This window comes from Somniosus microcephalus, chromosome 6 (assembly GCF_052327205.1).
Source record: "Somniosus microcephalus isolate GS21.2 chromosome 6, FLI_Smic_1.0, whole genome shotgun sequence".
Classification (NCBI taxonomy): domain Eukaryota; kingdom Metazoa; phylum Chordata; class Chondrichthyes; order Squaliformes; family Somniosidae; genus Somniosus; species Somniosus microcephalus.
Window position 1 is genome coordinate 6,626,122 of NC_140992.1, and position 21,196 is coordinate 6,647,317.

At 42.9% G+C, this 21,196-nt stretch overlaps 1 protein-coding gene across 2 annotated transcripts in view; it reads right to left on the reverse strand.

The window, feature by feature from the left end:
* Window positions 1-3,448: 3,448 nt before the first annotated feature.
* LOC147115408 (ski-like protein) overlaps window positions 3,449-21,196 on the reverse strand; it is a 75,476-nt gene continuing 57,728 nt past the window's right edge. For both annotated transcript variants that reach the window (XM_085989657.1, XM_085989656.1), the window contains exons 5-7: window positions 20,943-21,196; window positions 18,569-18,796; window positions 3,449-13,393 (exon numbers count right to left, since the gene is read on the reverse strand). In XM_085989657.1, the coding sequence (XP_085845783.1) occupies window positions 13,211-13,393; window positions 18,569-18,796; window positions 20,943-21,196 (665 nt within the window). In that variant the 3' untranslated portion in view covers window positions 3,449-13,210. The remainder of the gene's footprint in view (window positions 13,394-18,568; window positions 18,797-20,942) is intronic.

A 21,196-nucleotide genomic window follows, 5' to 3' on the forward strand; every position in this document is an offset into this window, starting at 1 on the left:
TAGATGCCGAGAGGCTGTTTCCCCTGGCCGGAGAGCCTAGAACTGGGACCCCATTTAGGACTGAGATGTGGAGAAATTTCTTCACTCAGAGGGTTGTGAACCTTTGGAATTCTCAGCCCGGGAGAGCTGTGGATGCTCAGTCGATGAGTATATTCAAGGCAGAGATCAATAGATTTTTGGACTCTAGGGGAATCAAGGGATATGGGGATCAGGCAGGAAAGTGGAGTTGAGGTCAAAGATCAGCCATGATCTTATTGAACGGCTTGAGGGGCCATATGGTCTACTCCTGCTCCTAATTCTTCTGTTCCTATATTCTATCTCTGTTTCCTCCTCCAGTTCTACAATCTCTGCTCTCCTCCAATTCCAACCTCTTGCACATCCCCGATTTCCATCGCTCCACCACTGGGAGCCGTGCCTTCAGCTGCTGAGGCCCCAACCTCTGGAATTCCCTCCATAAACCTTGCCACCTCCCTACTCTCCTTAAAAGAGGCTCCTTAAAACCTACCTCCTTGACCCTGTCCCAATATCTCTATGTGGTTCGGTGTCAAATTTTGACCGATAACGTTCCTGTGAAGCACCTTTGGACTTTACATTAGTGGCGCTGTAGTAATGCAAGTTGTTGTCAAAGTTACTACAAGTAGCATAAAATTTAACAATCTCACTCAGAGAAGCATTTTGGAGTTGCGAAAACAGAAGGAACACTCGCACCGATTCTCAGAGCTTGAACTTTAGATGTAATCTGCAGCGAGATTTACACTAACCCTGATCCAAAGGTTTAGATATCATAAGGTTTAGATTAGCTATGGAAAAGGACAGGGAGCAATCTACAGTAACAATACTTAACTGGAGGAAGGCAACTTTCAGTGGGATGAGAATGGATCTGGCCCGGGTAAATTGGAATCAAAGATTGGCAGGCGACACTATAGTGGAACAATGGGCTGCCTTTAAAGAGGAAGTAGTTCGGGTACAGTCGAGGTACATTCGCACAAGGGGGAAAGGCAGGGCAACTAAAGCCAGAGCTCCCTGGATGACAAAAGAGATAGAGAGTAAGATGAAGCAGAAAAAGAGCGCATATGACAGATGTCAGGTCAAGAATACATCTGAGAATCAGGCTGAATATAGAAAGTTCAGAGGAGAAGTGAAAAAGAAAATAAGAGGGGCAAAGAGAGGGTATGAGAATAGAATGGCAGCTAACATAAAAAGGTAATCCAAAAGTCTTCTATAGGCATATAAATAGTAAACAGGTAGTAAGAGGGGGGTGGGGACAATTAGGGACCAAATAGGAGACCTACACATGGAGGCAGAGAGTATGGTTGAGGTACTAAATGAGAACTTTGCATCTATCTTCACCAAGGAAGCTGCTGCTGCCATAGACATAGTGAAGGAGGAGGTAGAGGAGGTACTGGATGGGATAAGAATCGATAAAGGAGGTACTAGAAAGGCTGGCTGTGCTTAAAGTAGATAAGTCACCAGGACCAGATGGGATGCATCCTAGGGAAGTGAAGGGAGAAATCGCGGAGGTACTGGCGATAATCTTCCAATCCTCCTTAGAAATGGTGGCAGTGCCAGAGGACTGGAGAATTGTAAATGTTACACCCTTGTTCAAAAAAAGGGTGTAAGGATAAACCCAGCAACTATAGACTGGTCAGTTTAACCTCGGTAGTGGGGAAGCTTTTAGAAACCATAATCAGGGACAAAATTAAGTCACTTGGACAAGTGTGGATTAATTAAGGAAAGCCAGCATGGATTTGTTAAAGGCAAATCGTGTTTAACCAACTTGATCGAGTTTTTTGATGAGGTAAGAGAGAGGGTTGATGAGGGCAATGCAGTTGATGTGGTGTACATGGATTTCCAAAAGGCGCTTGATAAAGTGTCACATAATAGGTTTGCCAGCAAAGTTGAAGCCCATGGAATAAAAGGGACAGTGGCAGCATGGATATGAAATTGGCTAAGTGACAGGAAACAGAGAGTAGTGGTGAACGGTTATTTTTCGGACTGGAGGAAGGTATACTGTGGCGTTCCCCAGGGGTCGGTTCTAGGACCACTGATGTTCTTGATATATATTAATGTCTTGGACTTGGGTGTACAGGGCACAATTTCAAAATTTGCAGATGACACAAAACTTGGAAGTATAGTGAACAGTGAGGAGGATAGTGATAGAATTCAAGAGGACATAGACAGGCTGGTGGAATGGGTGAACATGTGGCAGATGTAATTTAATGCAGAAAAGTGTGAAGTGATACATTTTGGTAGAAAGAATGAGGAGAGAAAATATAAAATAAAGGGCACAATCCTGAAGATCTGGGTGTATATGTGCACAAATCATTGAAAGTGGTAGGGCAGGTTGAGAAAGCAGTTAAAAAAGCTCAAGGGATCCTGGGCTTCATGAATAGAAGTATAGAGTACAAAAGCGTGGAAATTATGAACCACTTGTATAAAACACTGGTTCGGCCTCAACTGGAGTATTGTGTCCAATTCTGGGCACCGCACTTTAGGAAGGATGTGAAGGCCTTAGAGAAGGTGCAGAAAAGATTTACGAGAATGATTCCAGGAATGAGGGACTTCAGTCACGTGGATAGACTGGAGAAGCTGGGATTGTTCTCCTTAGAGCAGAGATGGTTGAGAGGAGATTTGATAGAGGTGTTCAAAATCATGAGGGGTCTAGACAGAGTAGATAGAGAGAAACTGTTCCCATTGGCAGAAGGGTCGAAAACCAGAGGACACAGATTTAAGGTGATTGGCAAAAGAACCAAAGGCGACATGAGGAAAAACTTTTTTACGCAGTGAGTGGTTAAGATCTGGAATGCACTGCCTGAAAGGGTGCTGGAGGCAGACTCAATTGTGGCTTTCAAAAGGGAATTGGATAAGTACCTGAAGGAAAAATATTTGCAGGACTACAGGGAAAGGGCGGGGGAGTGGGACTAGCTGAAGTGCTCTTGCAGAGAGCCGGCACGGGATTGACGGGCTGAATGGCCTCCTTCTGTGCTGTAAGCATTCTATGATTCTATAAAAGGTGCTACTCCAGAGTACAAAAAGGGAAAGGTTCAACTGCCCAATAAGGTTGTCCCTACCTCAATGAGCAGAAACAGACAGCGCACACATCAAAAATAGTGTAGTTGCTGACTCTATTGATTTTATATGCGAGGTGATACTAAATTACTTGTTTTTAAAATAAAGATACAATTACCAACATGAAGCAATAGTTTAAGACATTCTCCCGTATATCATATAACTCAATATAATCTATTTGGAAAACAAATTATGTAGAAAATGACTTCAAAGCTGAAATATACCAATAAAGCCACCTCGCTCCTATTGCACTGTTTTCTGCTCAATGTGGTTGCAATCCCATTATTCCATGTTTAGTTCAGCTTGAAATAAGGAAAGTCTTCCCAGATTCCCCCAACCCATCCTAGATTGGTACAAAACACAGCAATGAACTACTATGGTTATTCTGGAAGTTTTAATCGTTGTGCTTCAGACTGACTGTTGATGCAGTTTCTGAAATTGTTTTGGTTTCGGATGATTTTTTTTGATGATTTAAATATGGAATCTTACAAAGGTGAACAATGTACAAAAAATGTAAACTGTCTGTTACATGCACAGCTTCAATTCTCACCATTTTGGTTCAGTTTGCTGCTTAGACAAGGTTCTGGAAAATAAATACAACAGACATTTTACATTACAAGAGCCAGGGACTGTACATCTGTAAATATTTCATGTTTACCACTTTGCAATTATGTTGACAAGACAATAGAAAATCTGCATCGATTTCATATGAGGTAAATACAGGGAAAATGTCCATGTAATAATGCATTGCAGGCAATCGCAAGACCACTCCTTCAACAGGAGGCCTCTTTGGGTTAATGTGTTGGGAACGCACAGAGTGGCCAACATAAATCAACATTTGTTGGTTTGTTTATCGCCACCCTCTGAGTAACAAATGCCCCTTTTCCAGCTTCCCAGGTACATGCAGTCAAAATCTACTTATGTACAATCTGATATAAGGAGGTACCTGATAAAAGCAAGGGTTTACCCAGTTCCAAGCGTGTTCCTGGCTTTGCCTGTATTGATTTAACCATTCCCATTATATACAAGTTTAGATATAAGCAACATGGTGACATATTGCATATCATTCTCCTGTACACATCATCTGTTACATAGCATCTGTAGAAATTGTGCACATTTAAAAAGTGGATTACAAAATACAATCACTGGAATCTAAACGTAGAATTGCTCTTTATTTCACAGTACTGTATTTTCTGAACTGCCTTGATAAAGATTGTATTTATTGCTGCAGGACCGCTACCTGCAGTCTTCGAAGATTTAATCGTGTGAGTGGAAGCACCTCTCTCAGTTAAGTGCATCAATGGAAGTGTTATCTCATTGTGCCAACACTGCATCATGTATGGGTACATCTCGTGTGTCAACTGTTCCTAGCTGTGCGGTCCATGACCAATGGTTCTTGGATAATGTACACAGTGGCGGGGATGTCACTGGCCAAACACTGCAGATGTATTACCTGACCCCAGGCAACAGCTCGGACACAAATTGCAGCCTCCCCCCAGAAAATCAAATGGTTGAAGAAAGATACAAACTACTTTTAGATCACTATACTATTAAGTTTGATATCAAAATTCCTCGATGAAAACTCACTCGTTATTACTTTTCACACGTCATTGTTATTTGGAGTTCAAAGTGGAACTGTGACAAAATAGTTAATGGGATTGGGTCGCTGCTGGTCAGGTTTCAGATAAATCCAGGCACTCCATATTTACTGTAACTTTTTAAAAGCAAATTCAAAAAGATGATTTAAAATTGCACAAGGCGCCCGCCAGTGTAGTTTAAAAAATATTCGGGCCTTTCATGCGTTATGACTCTCCTTACCTCAACCCCTATGTGCATGCGAAGGTTCACAAGACAATCTGGGCGCTGCTACACTGAGTAACAGGCTCCCGGTTACATATTCTTACAACCGGTTTTGTTTTATTTGCTGTGAAATTCACAGCTTGTGTTACACTGAAAGCTTTCCATTACCACTTTCCATTAGTGTCAAGTTATGCTGCATATCTTTCCGTCATGTGGCAAGATGAAAGGGTTCACTGGGATATTTACTAATCGTGTATATATTCCAATTTAGACATCTTCAAAGCTGTGGGAGAATATCTCCCAGTATGCCAGAGGTTTTTTTTGTCACTTAGTAACACTAAGATTTAGACTTCAATCCAAATGTCCAGTGAATGCTTGCCTTTCCATTAGATAACACTGAGAAATCAAAAGGTGATTAGATTGGACAGCCAATCAATACAATATAAAATACTGTCGCATTGCTAGCTAGCATTAGATGCAAACAGCAATTTACAAATATATATTTCTGAAGAATATTAACGACATCCATAGGGAGATCTGTACTGCAATAACTTTTCAATATCACAGAAATCACAGAAACCCCACAGTGCAGATAGAGGCCATTTCGGCCCATCGAGCCTGCACCGACACATATCCCACCCGATCCCCGTAACCCCTACACCAACACATATCCCACCCTATCCCCGTAACCCCACGTATTTAATCCCCCTAACACTAAGGGTCAATTTATCATAGCCAATCAACCTAACCTGCACATCTTTGGACTGTGGGAGGAAACCGGAGCACCCGGAGGAAACCCACGCAAACACGGGGAGAATGTGCAAACTCCACACAGACAGTCGCCCGAGGCCGGATTCGAACCCGGGTCCCTGGCGCTGTGAGGCAACAGTGCTAACCACTATGCCACCGTGCATAGGACTCCTTGAATCCAACAATGGATTCCTGAAAATGAGAGCGGGAATGATCTAGTTTCAACATCCTACATCTAACTTTACGCCTGGAAAGGAGTATATCGTGTGTCATTTTGTGGAATAATGGCTGGTGTTGTACTGCACTCAGTGCGAACTTAAACCAGTGTGAGGGGCTCTCCTGGAGAGAGTCTGACGCCTCACTTTGGTGCTTTTGATGGTCTCCTGATTAATGCCGTCACTTCCCCGCCAATCCTTGCCCAAAAACAATCAATGCAAAAATGGTAACATATCGGCTCTTTTACCCAGCTCTGGACACGTACGCCAATAATAGCCACTGCTGGAAGCACATGTGCTGCTGTCGCTCCCCATACTTGGCTCTATAACTGCATATTTGGAACACTGCACCACCCTCTAATCGATATGCAACCCAGACTATCACATCACAGGAGTACTGCCGCTACCTATTGCCTAATAAACACAGTGACAGTCCCATTAAACCATTCTGAAACAAGGCCACTCTGAAGAATTTGTCCCAATCGCATTTAAGGATGCAAAACAAAATTAAATACCATTAAAATGGATCAAAAAAGGTGCAGGAGCACATCATCCCCGGTCGCCTGTCACTTTAATTCATAGAAACATAGAAGATAGGAGCACGAGAAGGCCATTCGGCCCTTCGAGCCTGTTCCGCCATTCAATGAGATCATGGCTGATCATCCAAATTTAGTACCCGGTCCCTGCTTTCTCCCCATACCCCTTCGGCCCCAAGACCATTCACCGCCCCATTCCCACTCAGACCTCACCGTCCTCGGCCTCTTGCATTGTTCCACAGAAGTTCAGCGTAAGCTCGAGGAACAGCACCTCATCTTCCGATTAGGCACTTTACAGCCTTCTGGACTCAACATAGAGTTCAACAATTTCAGATCATCACCTCACCCCCCATCATCATCATATATATATATATATTTTATCTCTTTTTTTAATCCACACTTTGGTCTAGGCTTGTTTCTTCCCTCCCACATGGCAGCTGTCCTTCATTCATGCTTCATGCAGAGCCATCTTTTGTTCCTTGACTATCTCAATGTCTCTCAATCTCTCCGGCTTTCTATCCTATCGCTGACCTTCCCTGTTCTTTCATCCCCTCCCCCTTTTCCCAGCCCCCACTTGCTTTAAAATCTATCCCTTTTCTTGCTTTTTTCCCCCAGTTCTGACAAGGGTCTTTGACCTGAAACATTAACTCTGTTTCTCTCTCCACGGATGCTGCTCTGGCCTGCTGAGTTTTTCCAGTGTTTTCTGTTGTTATTTCATAACCTAACCTGGACTGGCTAATCGATTTAACCAGTTCAAATTACAATGTTAAAGGAATTTTACCAGTCAATTCATTCCATACAAATCTAAATAAACTATGCACTGTTCTTTCACAGTGCAAATGCACAGTGACCCAGCACCTCGAGTACAAAAAGAATGGCCAATGCGATTATGGATTTCAGTTACAGCCAGATTGTAGTATTTTCAGAATGGTTCTTGTTTCTGTTCTGGACCACCATCAAGCGACAGTTTGTGCTGAAGAATCGGAGAATTGTTTTCTTTTCTAATCAGTTTCAGCATCAAAAATAATTCTCATTCACACAGAATTGCCCCAGTACACAGGAACTCCAGTGCTTGATGAAACTTTGTTCAAATCTCAGCCAAACAATACAGCCCGTAGTGCAACATCACAAAACCACATCACGTATAAAAACTAGACAATGGGTTCTCAATCTTGTCTCTATTATAACTGAAATGTCCACAACAAGATTTAAAGCTATACATAGTTAAAGGACAATATGTCATCCATTTTTCTCTATAACTTACATTTCAAAAGTTAAAGCATTTCCCACAAACCTATTTACAGCTGATTAACCTTATACAGAAGATCACTTCACCAGTTCCAATTTGATTGCAAAACATTCTTTAAAAAAATAAACGAAAAGAAAAATGAAAGAGAATCGGCACATGTGAAAGAAAGGAATGTTGTGCAAAACATGAATGAAGGAATCAAAGGATTAGCTGAATTAGCAGAACGGAGTGTGGGGTATCGGTGGGCGCGATGACAAGAAATTTCAAACCCCGGCTCAGTGGAAAGAGCATGAAGTTCATTCACACATTAACTGTAGGTAAATTGGAGTGAACTTTGGCCTTCCAAACACACCAAGTGGATAACAACATAACTTCGACTATGACAGCAAACACGATGTAGAGATGATCCCAAATGCTCATTGTCAGAATAGTAAATGTTATCATGAATATAATGTTCTGTCGCTCATCCAACAAATGAGTCTGTGTCACCCGAAACTTTCATATTAAATGCTACACGCAAGCAACCCCAGACTATTACTTCAAATTCAGCCAGGAAAACCAAATCCTAGGACATCGATGCAAGTTGTTAAAAAGTAAATTAAGACAGGTATTTGGAAGAATTTCTTTACTCAAAAAGTGATAAAATGCTTGGAATATTCTGCCAGGTCTGTAGTACAGATAGAAACCATTAGGGAGGTTGGGAATGCAGCTCAATGTTATAATGGGCACATTAGGCTACTAGAGAAGTGAGCTTTCCCCCTCCTCATCTGAAAATGGATTTCCACACAGGATGTGGCTATTTGTCAATGTGACAACAGTGTCGGATGCAACTAAGCAAAAGATAAACGGGGTTACTGCTTCAGCACGATGTGCGACTGCACAATTACTGAACGGTGATCAGATGCAAGAAAGAAATCTACTAGTGCACCAACTCATTTGATTTAGGAACTTGTTACTCCTGCTTCATTCCGGTGCGAGGGAATTTATATTGCATCTTCTAAAGAAGGCGAAATGAGAAGATTGTCCATCTCCCTCAGCAGCATACCATTTAGGAGCATGCCATCAGATTTCTCAAGCTCACTGATCCCCCTCCTTTATTGTACATCTATCGTAAAAAGGCATACCGTACCTCGCCTCTCTGAATAGGCTACTCCCCCATTCCATTAACCGGATTTTAATCATTGACGCTTAAAGCCAGACAGGTTCCATGGATTGTGTTTAGACAGCGGCACATATAAGGTACGTGTACATCAATGCAACACAAACCATTCACTTTGCTATGAGCCGGCAGCAGTAACCTTTAATTATTTCTAGGAAAAGGCTTATTCTCTCTCCCAATCAATTTGAAGCCTAAATAATATGAAGGACATACACCAGTACCTCTTCCCTGCCCCACCCAAAATCACATTGTCTGCCCTGTCCTGAATTTCTGAGTAAAAGCGAATGCAGTCTGCTCTGAATGTGCAAATATACAAAATATAGCGTTTGTTTAACTAGATCAAGCTCAGCATTTGCAAACTGAAGAGACAGAAAGATTCCTTTCTTTTTAAACGAGTGCATTTTGAATACAAAAATCTGATTATATTTTCTTTAAACTTGGTAAATTACTGAGGGAATAAGTCCATATTCCTGGTATTTTATACATGCGCCTGATTTTCAGTACAACTCATTTTCCAAGGGGCCACATTTTCACTGTATATTGGATGCAGCCAAATCTTCAATCCATTCTTTATAAATGAGTTGACGATTTTGCTACACCTAGCGCCCATCAAGTCTCCTACCAATCTGCAGCAACTGATAGGGCAAGTCACTGAGCAGCTAATTAGTGTTCAATTACTGCTTTTTAACATTCGTTCATGGGATGTGGGCGTCGCTGGCATTGCCCAGCCCTAAACGAGGTGCTGGTGGGGAGCCGTCTTCTTGAACAGCAGAGGGCAGTTAAGAGTCAATCACATTGCCATGGGTCTGGAGTCACATGTAGGCCCAGACTGAGTAAGGACAGCAGATTTCCTTTCCTAAAGGACATTAGTGAACCAGATGGGTTTTTACGACAATCCAGTGGTCACCATTACTGACACTAGCTTTTTATTCCAGATTTATTTAATGAACTGAATTTAAATTCCCCAGCTGCCGTGGTGGGATTTGAACTCATATCTCCAGATCATTAATCCAGGCCTCTGGATTACTAGTCCAGTAATATAACCACTATACTACCGTATAGTCAGAAACACTGACCTCCTCCAGCATGGCTGCTTTAAAACAGGAATCAAGAGGGGAATGAGGGGAAATTCATACATCATGTCTGGTGAAAATCTAACTGATCCATTAAAACTCTGATTCAAATCCCTCAGTGCTTACAGAAGTGTAAATTACATCATACCCAAATTTCCAAAAGGAAATTGGCATTTGGCTGAGCTGAAGACGCAGGAGATTGTGTTACTGGTGAAGCTCTGAGTAATGTTGTCACTAAGTGTCAAAATACACTTATATTCACCTCTTTTTGCAGTGAAATGAATAAATGATGACAAAACACAAGGGAGTGGGTGAAAGAAAGGAAAGCTGCTTATGCAAGAAAATGTTATAAAGATTGGAAATTATACTGTTAGGTAGGTCCTGAAGCCACTGACTGTTCTATTGACGCTAGTAACACCCTTCAATGCCTCACCTAACTGGCCTTAACTTCTGATACCTGCGCAATGAGTGCCAGTAAGTTATTCAACCAGCTAAGTCTGATCCTGTCCTCTCTCACCCGCCACTTCCCAGCAAGAGAGAATTTACAGTGATCAGGAGTGGTAACCATGGCTGTTTTTTTCTGTCTCGAGTCCCAAAGAGGCGAACGGCAATTCTAACACCCCTATGATGTCCCAGCTGGATTCGCAAACTCACCAGAGAGCAGGAATCAAACCTCCCACCGACCCAGTTTAGTTAGTCCCCTGGTTTTGATTTTAATGATGTAGACTTCCGCTGTTCCAAAAAGGATTCTATTGGTTTAACGCAGGGAAAAATAAGATTAAATAAACCAAAATGCATGTTATTGTGCATTTGAGCATCCATTATACAACAGCTATAATTTTTTTGAACACAGTGCTTTGCTGGCCTAATTTACCAGAAAGTCATGTACAATGGAAGTCTTTTGGCAATGAATATGGGTCAAATTATAGTCCCATGTTACTTTTTCTACTAAAGTCACTAAAAAGCAAAGAATCCTGAAGTTGTGGTATGCAATTTAACGTAAAGATTAATCTTGAAGACTAGTAGCTAATTTTGTGAGTTGATTTGTTTAGTTAACTCAAAGTTTATTCAGGTCTAATAAAATACTTGATGTTTTTTGTACTATTTTATTAATCTAATCTTCCTTCTGTGTTTTTAAAGTCCAGGCCACTTTTCAAGTTTGAATATGTCCTTACCCACAAGTAACAGTTACAAAACAAAATTTACAACAGTAAATTGAATAGCTCCTAGCATGTTTACTAATAGATCATGTTAACTTTAAATGCTGATATTGGATGAACTTATGCACAAAGGGATCTCTGTACAAAAGGCCAGGTTTATAACATCAAAGAAACTGTTTGAAGTACAATTATATAAACATCTGCCGGCCAATATTCATTTTCAGTTTCCCATCAAGCGCTTCTGTACAAACAAAGAAAAAGTACAGAAACTGGGACATAAACAAAACATAAAACACTGAAACAAGGCATTAGGACAACTAGTACAAATACCAGCCCTTTGGCAGTGCCAGTGTGAAAGTTAATACTACCAAATGTGCACTGAAGGAGAGCAGAACTGGTGTGGAAGGGCGGGTAGGGCATTGTTGAGTAAATGACTGATATGTAAAATTTTAAGGAAATTACAAATTCTGAACCGGAATTGAAACAATAATTTAGTTACTTATCTTGCCAGCAGTATTGGCACTGTATGGTACAATATGCCCATGGTAATGTCACACAAATACTGGATCTGAATGGTGCCAGCTTAAATTTGTCACTGTGCCAGCTGAAAGGTCAGTAAAAGAGGCAGATGTGTAACCTCACATATGGAGATCAAAAGCTCTCCTTTGCATAAGTTCACAATGAAATGGCCTATTTTTCAGTAAGAATTTATATGTACAGCATATGAAATATGTACAAGCACACAAGTTGCATCTGCAGTGAAAAGCCAGTGTACCAGTAGCTTCTACATTCGTATTAAAACCAATATAGTTCAGTAATTTAGTTCCCGTCCGTGTATTTATTCCATAGGTTTCTATCGGCACCATCTCATATTTTAGAGAAACGATCAATCTTTTGTCATAGATCCGTGTAAAATCTATTGAAATGATTTGTTACAGACGGCACACTCCCATTTGCCGTACAGACCAGGAAGCTGCCAGGTTCAATGCCAGGTCGATACTGTGTTGGCTAATCTCAAGTGGAGTGGCAGCAAGGGGCACGGCAATTAGCCCTAGCTCCCCGAGTTTTGTGGGGGGGGGGGGGGGGGTGGGTAGGCAAATTGAAAGCCAGTCAGGGTTTCCACTCCTGATCACAGTCCAGTGGCTCCGACTGCAAGAGCAGGTGTGTGGACGTTGAGCGAGGACACAATCAGGCTCAGGCGTGAATAGTTTAAAAGCCAGCTGGCATTCATTGGCAAGGCTCACATTGGCCAGCCGGGCAAAATCCCAAAGGGAAAACAGTGGCCGTGGGAATGCACCCCAGCAAGGAGTCGGTGCCTTCAGGAAAGAAGGGTGGCAAGAAACATCGCAAAGAAACTGGCAAATAAAAATTGGAGAATTTGTTAAATGTCCTTATACAATTCCTCAACATTTGGAGGAGACAACATAAAACTGTGACCGTGCCAGTTGAGGTTTATATACTGTAACGTTTCCAGAACTTCTCCGATAGCAAGTGACAATTCAGGGATCACATATCTACCTTTTGAAAATAGTGAAACCCATCTGCCTAGGGACTTTTTAGCTGTTCCATGAAGAAATCACACCCTTCTGGACTATTCAAAATCTGAAGCCCTGGTCTGTCCTGTGTATTGGAACTAGTTCAGAAGAGCCGAGAGGCAGGAGCACCAATAAGAACACATGCAAATCCAGACAATAAATCTGAGGTTTTCTGAGCTATCAGACGGTAACAAATTACAAAACAAGCTTCCTGCATATCTGTGCAATTTATAAAGTAAACAGGATTCTGCAACAAACAAAAGCACTGGGACCGATGCTGCGGAGGCTTTTAACCAAAGTCATTTATAAAGGCGATGGGAAAGAGGACAGAAAACAGATTATCTTTGACTGGCTCTACATGCATATAAATTGTCAAAAGTTATCAAATAACATTGTTCCCATGCTATGCCATTTAGTTTTGTCGATATCTAACGTCTGCATTATATACACAAAACTCAAGGAGTTTAAACTAGGGTTTCTACATTTTGTTCTAAACTGGATCAGTTACAATTAACTCCAGTATCTCCAACCCAACTGTTATTCAGTCGCATAGACTTCTTGCAGCTACAGGTTCAAGTCCTGAATTCTGTGTCTTCATTTTAAAGCAATTCTAAAAATTACTTCACACCAAACTGCTGGTGCCTCAGAAGAGCTTTAGTCGTCATCAGTCCGCGACAGAGTTCACCTCGGTGCCGGCTTTATTCCCAGACGTTTCTAAGATCTGCAGCTTCAGTTCTTTCACCATGGCTTCCAGTTTTTCTCGCGCTTCACGTTCACACCTCAGTTCTTCTTGAAGTTCTCGGCGATCTGCCTCTGCTCGGTCCAGCCTCTGTCTCAACTCCGCTAACTGTACAGCATAATGGAAGAAGGGGAGAAAAGATAAACTGAAGTTAACACTGAACTTCCAGCCGTACAGTACCATTTCTGCAGCATCTTCATTTCTCAAATGAATATTCCAGGAATGTTTCACAAAAATTTAAAAATTATCTGCCGATTCCTAATGACAAAACTGAAATGTGCTCTTGATAACGTGCCGTCACTGCTTTTGATTCCTCCTTTTCCAACAGCCTGTCAGACTGCGTGAACATCAAGTCTAGAACGATGCACAACTCAGCAATCAGCATCCCCCCCGCTACAATCTGCGGTCTTTCGCCACTGATTCCATCTCTGGCCACTCTTTTGGACTGAGACAGATAGTTTGCAGCTTTGCTTGACCCAGAGCTCAGCTTTAAAAAGACAGACAGACTTACACTTCTATAGCACCTTTCACGACCACCAGACACCCCAAAGCGCTTTACAGCCAGTGAAGTACGTTTTGAAGTGTAGTCACTGTTGTAATGTAGGAAACGCGGCAGCCAATTTGCGACAGGAAATAGAGAGTACAACGGCAACATGTTCCCGTAAAGGTCAAGGGTGGGACCAACAAGCCCAGGGAACCTTGGATGTCAAGGGATATACGAGAATGGATTAGGAAAAAAAGGGAGGCTTTTGGCAGATACAAAGGATTAAAAACAGTGGAAGCCCTAGAGTATAGAAAGTGCAGGGGGGTACTTAAAGAAATTAGGAGAGCGAAGAGGGGGCATGAAAAAACACTGGCGGACAAAATAAAGGAAAATCCCAAGGTGTTTTATAAGTATATTAAGTGCAAGAGGATAACCAGGGAAAGAGTAGGGCTCATTAGGGACCAAAGTGGCAATCTGTGTAGAGCCAGAAGATGTGGGTGAGGTTTTAAATGAATATTTTGCATCTGTGTTCACTATCGAGAATCATCACAGAATCACAGAAACCCCACAGTGCAGATAGAGGCCATTTCGGCCCATCGAGCCTGCACCGACACATATCCCACCCGATCCCGGTAACCCCTACACCAACACATATCCCACCCTATCCCCGTAACCCCACGTATTTAATCCCCCTAACACTAAGGGTCAATTTATCATAGCCAATCAACCTAACCCGCACATCTTTGGACTGTGGGAGGAAACCGGAGCACCCGGAGAAAACCCACGCAAACACGGGGAGAATGTGCAAACTCCACACAGACAGTCACCCGAGGCCGGATTCGAACCCGGGTCCCTGGCGCTGTGAGGCAACAGTGCTAACCACTATGCCACCGTGAGAAGGACGATGTAGGCATAGAAATCAGGCAGGGGGATTGTGATATACTTGAACAAATTAGTATTGAGAGGGAGGAGGTATTAGCGGTTTTAGCGGGCTTTAAAGTGGTTAAATCCCCAGGCCCAGACGAGATGTATCCCAGGCTTCTGTGTGAGGCAAGGGAGGAGATTGCAGGGGCTCTGACACAAATTTTCAGAACCTCTCGGGCCACAGGGGAGGTGCCAGAGGACTGGAGAACAGCTAACGTAGTACCATTATTCAAGAAGGGTAGTAGGGATAAACCAGGGAATTACAGGCCAGTGAGCCTAACATCAGTGGTAGGGAAATTATTGGAAAAAATTCTGAGGGACAGAATTAGTCTCCACTTGGAGAGGCAAGGATTAATCAAGGATAGTCAGCATGGCTTTGTCAGGGGGAGATCATGTCTGACCAATTTGATTGAATTTTTCGAGGGGGTGACTAGGTGTGTGGATGAGGGTAGCGCAGTTGATGTGGTCTACATGGACTTCAGTAAGGCTTTTGACAAAGTCCCGCATGGGAGACTGGTCAAGAAGGTAAGAGCCCATGGGATCCAGGGCAACTTGGCACATTGGATCCAAAATTGGCTTAGTGGCAGGAGGCAGAGGGTGATGGTCGAAGGTTGTTTTTGTGACTGGAAGCCTGTGTCCAGTGGTGTACCGCAGGGATCGGTGCTGGGTCCTTTGCTGTTTGTAGTGTACATTAATGATTTAGATATGAATGTAGGAGGTATGATCAGTAAGTTCGCAGATGACACGAAAATTGGTGGGGTGGTAAAGAGGAGGGAAGCCTCAGGCTACAGGACAATATAGACGGGTTGGTCACATGGGCAGAACAGTGGCAAATGGAATTTAACCCTGAAAAGTGTGAGGTGATGCATTTTGGGAGGACTAACAAGGCAAGGGAATACACAATGAATGGTAGGACCCTAGGAAGGACAGAGGATCAGAGGGACTTTGGTGTGCATGTACATAGATCCCTGAAGGCAGCAGCACAGGTAGATAAGGTGGTTAAAAAGGCATATGGGATACTTGCCTTCATTAGCCGAGGCATAGAATATAAGAGCAGGGAGGTTATGATGGAGCTGTACAAAATACAGTTAGGCCACAGCTGGAATACTGTGTGCAGTTCTGGCCGCCACACTATAGGAAGGATGTGATTGCATTGGAGAGGGTGCAGAGGAGATTCACCAGGATGTTACCTGGGCTGGAGCGCTTCAGCTATGAAGAGAGACTGGACAGGCTGGGTTTGTTTTCCTTAGAGCAGAGAAGGCTGAGGGGGGACCTGATTGAGGTGTACAAAATTATGAGGGGCATAGATAGGGTCGATAGAAAGGAACTTTTCTCCTTAGTAGAGGAGTCAATAACCAGGGGGCATTGTTTCAAGGTAAGGGGCAGGAGGTTTAGAGGGGATTTGAGGAAAAACTTTTTCACCCAGAGGGTGGTTGGAATCTGGAACTCACTGCCTGAAAGGGTGGTAGAGGCAGGAACCCTCACAACATTCAAGAAGCATTTAGATGAGCACTTGAAACGCCATAACATACAAGGCTACGGACCAAGTGCTGGAAAATGGGATTAGAATAGACAGGACTTGATGGCCGGCGCGGACACGATGGGCCGAAGGGCCTCTTTCTGTGTTGTAAAACTCTATGAACTCTATGAACTCTAATACAGCAAGCTTCCACAAACAGCAATGTGATAATGACCAGATCATCTGTTTTTAGTGATGTTGGTTAGGTACAAATATTGGGCCGGACACCGGGAAGAACTCCCCTGCTCTTCTTCGGAATAGTGCCATGGGATCTTTTACGTCCACCTGAGAGGGCAGACGTGTTTAACATCTTATCCGAAAGACGGCACCTCCGACAGTGCAGCACTCCCTCAATATTGCACTGGAGTGTCAGCTGGAGTCTCTGGAGCAGGACCTGAACACACTTTCTGGTACTACCCACTGAGCCACGGCCAACACTTAAACCCCACAAACGGTCATTGATCGTGGTTACTTGTTTCTGTCTCTGAACCATCGACTTCCTCCACCTGGTGCGATAACCCATAAACCTGTCTTATCCTTCTTTGCTGGCTTCCCTCCATAATTCCAACTTATCCAAAACTCTGCCACTTGTGTCTTGTCTTGCACTAGTCTCTCCCTCGCCCATTTCGTCACTGACTTTCAGCAGCACTTTAATTCCCCCAATGCATTAATTTCAAAATCCTCATCCATAAGTCTCACTCTGAGGAATCAAGAGAAGTGGCAGAAAAGCAGAGCTGCACACACATGAGCATACTCATGAAAGCTGACCCTTTCCTTGCAGTTGATGGTGTCCGGACACTTTACACTAGAGGTTTAACATGTTGAGAGCAATTGAATAGCTTTACACGTCCACACTGCCAGCTGGGAGCCTCGCCCACCAGCAATGTATATCAGAAATACATAAAAATGCACAGAAGTTACAACATAGAAACAGGTCACTCGGCCCAACCAGTCGTGCTAGTGCCTACCAGCCATGTGAGCAAACCGTCCGAATCACGTTTGTACACCCTGTTCCCATATCCCATTATTCTCTTTTCCTTCATCGACTTACCCACTCTAACCTTGAGTGTTGACACTGGCCCGGAATTTGCGGTGGGTATTGACAGCGAACTACCAGCGTTCATCATTACCCCTCTGAAACTGACCGCAACTTCAGGATTTAGCGCATGAGCATCCCAACGCAGAAATCCTGAAGTTGTGGTCAGTCATTTACTGCTCCGACACGGACTGTGCTGTGGACCCTTTCCCCCCCCCCCCACCATAGCCGGCAATCAGTGTAATCAGTGAAACGGAGGAAAACTTGGGCTTTTCCATGGTAATGTCACTGTTAAATACCCAATTCAGTGTTAAACCTTGTTGGGAATAGGTGTAACTGGGGGTTTTAACAGCATATAGACTGGTAAAAAAATGTCCTGATCCTGAAAAACAGTTTTTATATTTGTGGAGTGTCAAGTTTCTCCATTACCTACATTACAACAGTGACTACACTTCAAAAAGTACTTCATTGGCTGTAAAGCGCTTTGGGAAGTTCGGTGGTTGTGAAAGATGCTATATAAATGCAAGTCTTTCTTTTCTTTTTCTTTTTATGATAAAAAAAATTTTAAATTTAAACTTGAACTTTTTTTTTTAAAGTTTGTTCCTGATATTTCAGCTTCAATCTTGTCCCCATGTGAAAGTCCCGATCTTTATTTCGCTCTCTAAAGTTTTTTTTAAAAAAGTCAGGATAAAAGCAGCTTCTCGTTTCCTGTCTGAGAATTCTTCAATGTGATTGGTTACTTAGGCAGCTTGTTGACGTCACAGCAGCTTTTCGCTGCAAATCCCCGATTCCCAGCACAGCAATCAATTGAATCTCGAAAAGGACAAACTTCTCGTCGCTGAGATCGCGAGCTGTTGGAGGGCCACTTTCTTTGGGGCCAGCAGTGAGTGCCTTTGCTTCGCCACTGACTGCAAATTACGGGCCATAGTTTTTGCCTCAACCAGAAATTCAGCCGCACGCTGCCCATGAACTTGCAACAGTTAAAATTAAGTGTTCCCCACCTGCAGTGCAATGCAGACTTATAAAATCACCCGATACTCTCATACTACGTCGCCCCTTTATGGTGTAATGACCAGAATTATTGTAACTTGTATTGCTATACAGAACCTGAATGTATCGGAGAATTCACAGACAACTTCCAGGTACAGTGGAGCCTGCATTTGCTCCTACAAATTTAGAAATTCCCCCTAGCCAATGTGCTACACAAACAGGTCATCTTCAGCTGCGAATGCCTGTATATTTCTTTTGTTGAATTGTGGATTAACGTGTTCTGGTTTCTTTTTATTTCTATTGTAGGCGACACATTCAGCAAACAGGTACCTGTGCAGTGTACTCAGCCTCTTGGCTCCTCTCTGTTGTATGATCACACAAACAGCCCTGCTTCAGGTGCTCCAGTCGCCACTCTAACTCTGCCTGTTCATCGCAGACTGCGTTCATTCTCTGAGCATGCTCAGACTGCAGGGAATCCAGCTCTTGCTGCAGCCCCAGCTTCTCCTCCGTCAGTTCCTTGAGTTTCATCCGCTTCGTGGCTTGCAATAATTCCACCTCCTGAACAGAGAAGAAGCGAAGACTTAACTCGTGCTCCTGATAGATTTGGTCACATGGACCAGGTTTTCTACTTCTGCACTCTCCAGTCTGTGATTTCCCACCTTTTAAAGTGAATGGGCGGAAAATCATGGGCTGGTGTACACAGAAAAGGAAAATCCCGGCCACAAATTCTGGCCAGTAAATCACAAAATACATTATTATGCACGTGGTGTCATATTTTTGTCTGATAACACGCCTATGAAGCACCTCGAGATGCTATACTACGTTAAAGGCGCTTTATAAATACAAGTTGTTGTTGGTTAAAGGTCTAATTTTATAAATAGTTTAAAAGTTATTACTGCTGAAAACTGAGGGGGAAAATGGGGATTTGTAGTTACTTCATTTTAGAAAAATAGCTTCAGTACAACAACAACTTGTATTTATTTATATAGCGCTTTTAACATAGTAAAACATCCCAAAGCACTTCACAGGAGCGTTAGAAGACAAAAAATTTGACACGATCATTTTTATAAGACCGTCACCCACCGAACATGTATGTTCTCGTTTAGGGATGGGCAATAAATGCTGGCCTTGCCAGTGATGTCCACATCCCATAAATGAATTTAAAAAAGACAGGTGTGAAATTATTGATACTGAAATACATATTAAACGGGCGACGGTCTCCAAACCGATCTAAAGAATTCAGAAACATGGGGCAAATGATGCTTACCTTCATTGTTATCTTTTTAAACAAATTGTCGTGGCACAGGGGCTACTTTCTACTTCTGATACAACAGTTAACTCAGGGGTCTCATTTTTCACACTGGCAAATTGTAAAGCTGATATAATTGACTAACTAGTGTAATATCATACTAAACTGTTTAAAATAGAACTAATGTCCAGTGACAGTACTTTCTGTTTAAAACAGCAAGTTACTAGCATGGGGAACTCAGGACTGGCTCCCAGACCCAAACGTCACTGCCCAACCAATGTTCCCTCATTTTCTTTTTGGCCCGCGCGGCCCCTTTATTCGGACTGTGCGGGTCATTCAAAATTCCGCGAATGCGCGCTTTCCCTTTTTAAAAGTCAGCTCACCGGCTGCGAGGGTCCCCTGGAGCGCTGCACGGCCGCACAGCTTAAAGGGAACGTTGTGTCCAACTGCAATCAATTCTGACAGAGTGGACAAGACATTTGACGGGGAGGGAGAGGGAGAGAGGGGCAGACGGAGGGACGGCGGCGAGGGAGACGGAGAGAAAGTCCCAAAGCACTTTATAGCCAATTAAATATTTTTGAAGTGTAGTCACTGTTGTAATGTAAGCAAATGCTGCAGCCAATTTGTGCACAGCAAGCTCCCACAAACAACAAGATGATAAATGACCAGATAAACGACCTCAATGATGCCGGTTGAGGGATAAATATTGGCCAGGACACTGGGAGGACTCTTGCTCTTCTTCCATTAGCGTCATAGAATTATTTTTGTCCACCCGAGAGGGCAGACGGGACCTCGGTTTAACATCTCTTCTGAAAGACGGCACCTCCAACAGTGCAGCACTCCCTCAGCACTGCACTGACATGTTTGTCAATTATGTCTTTGGAGTGGGGTTTGAGCACATAATCCTCTGGCTCAGAGGCAAGAGTGCTACCACTCAGCCAAGGCTGATGCTTGAATGTAAATATCTTTGTACTTTTGTTCTTTATTAGACAACAGAAGAGTACAAAGAACAATCCCCCTAGACTTATCCCTTCCTTTTGGGATATGATGTACTTTTTATTTCAGTATTGTGACTTTGGCACTGCATTTAGAAAAAACATGATGGTTTGAAGACAAACTAAATGCTGGAAACTCACAGCCCTGTCAATATCTGTAAAGAGAAAAGGCAGGTTTATTTTCAGGTGTAGACTGGTGAAAGATCCACGCCAAAATATTAATCTGTCTTCTCTTTTTAAAAATGCTGACGGACCTGCTACGTATTTCCAGCATTTCTTTCACAGAACAATACAGCGCCCAGTGGCAGCAGAAGGTGCGAGCTCAGGCTTGCTGCTGCCCAAAACACCATGTTTTTTTTTCTATAAGCTCGCTCTCCCAAGTCTGGTGCCTTTTATCTATTGTCAGCTGCAGCAATACATCAATCTGCAGGTGTAAATAGTTAAAGTATCGCTTCTTTACCATTTGCAGATGTTTCTTCTGCTGAATTGTGGTATTCAGCTTCTCCTGCTGTTTACAGTACGTTTTCATGATCTGTTCCACTATTTTTTCATTCTCTTCCTCTGTACTCATTCCAACGCGTAGAGGTGAGTTCCCAGTCTCTCTATCCATACTTGATGTATTGTTATTCAATTCCTGTTTATTTTTGTCGCTGACATATTCAGATTTGATGTATTCCTCTACATTTGCAGAAGACGACTCTGAGGCTCGGTAAC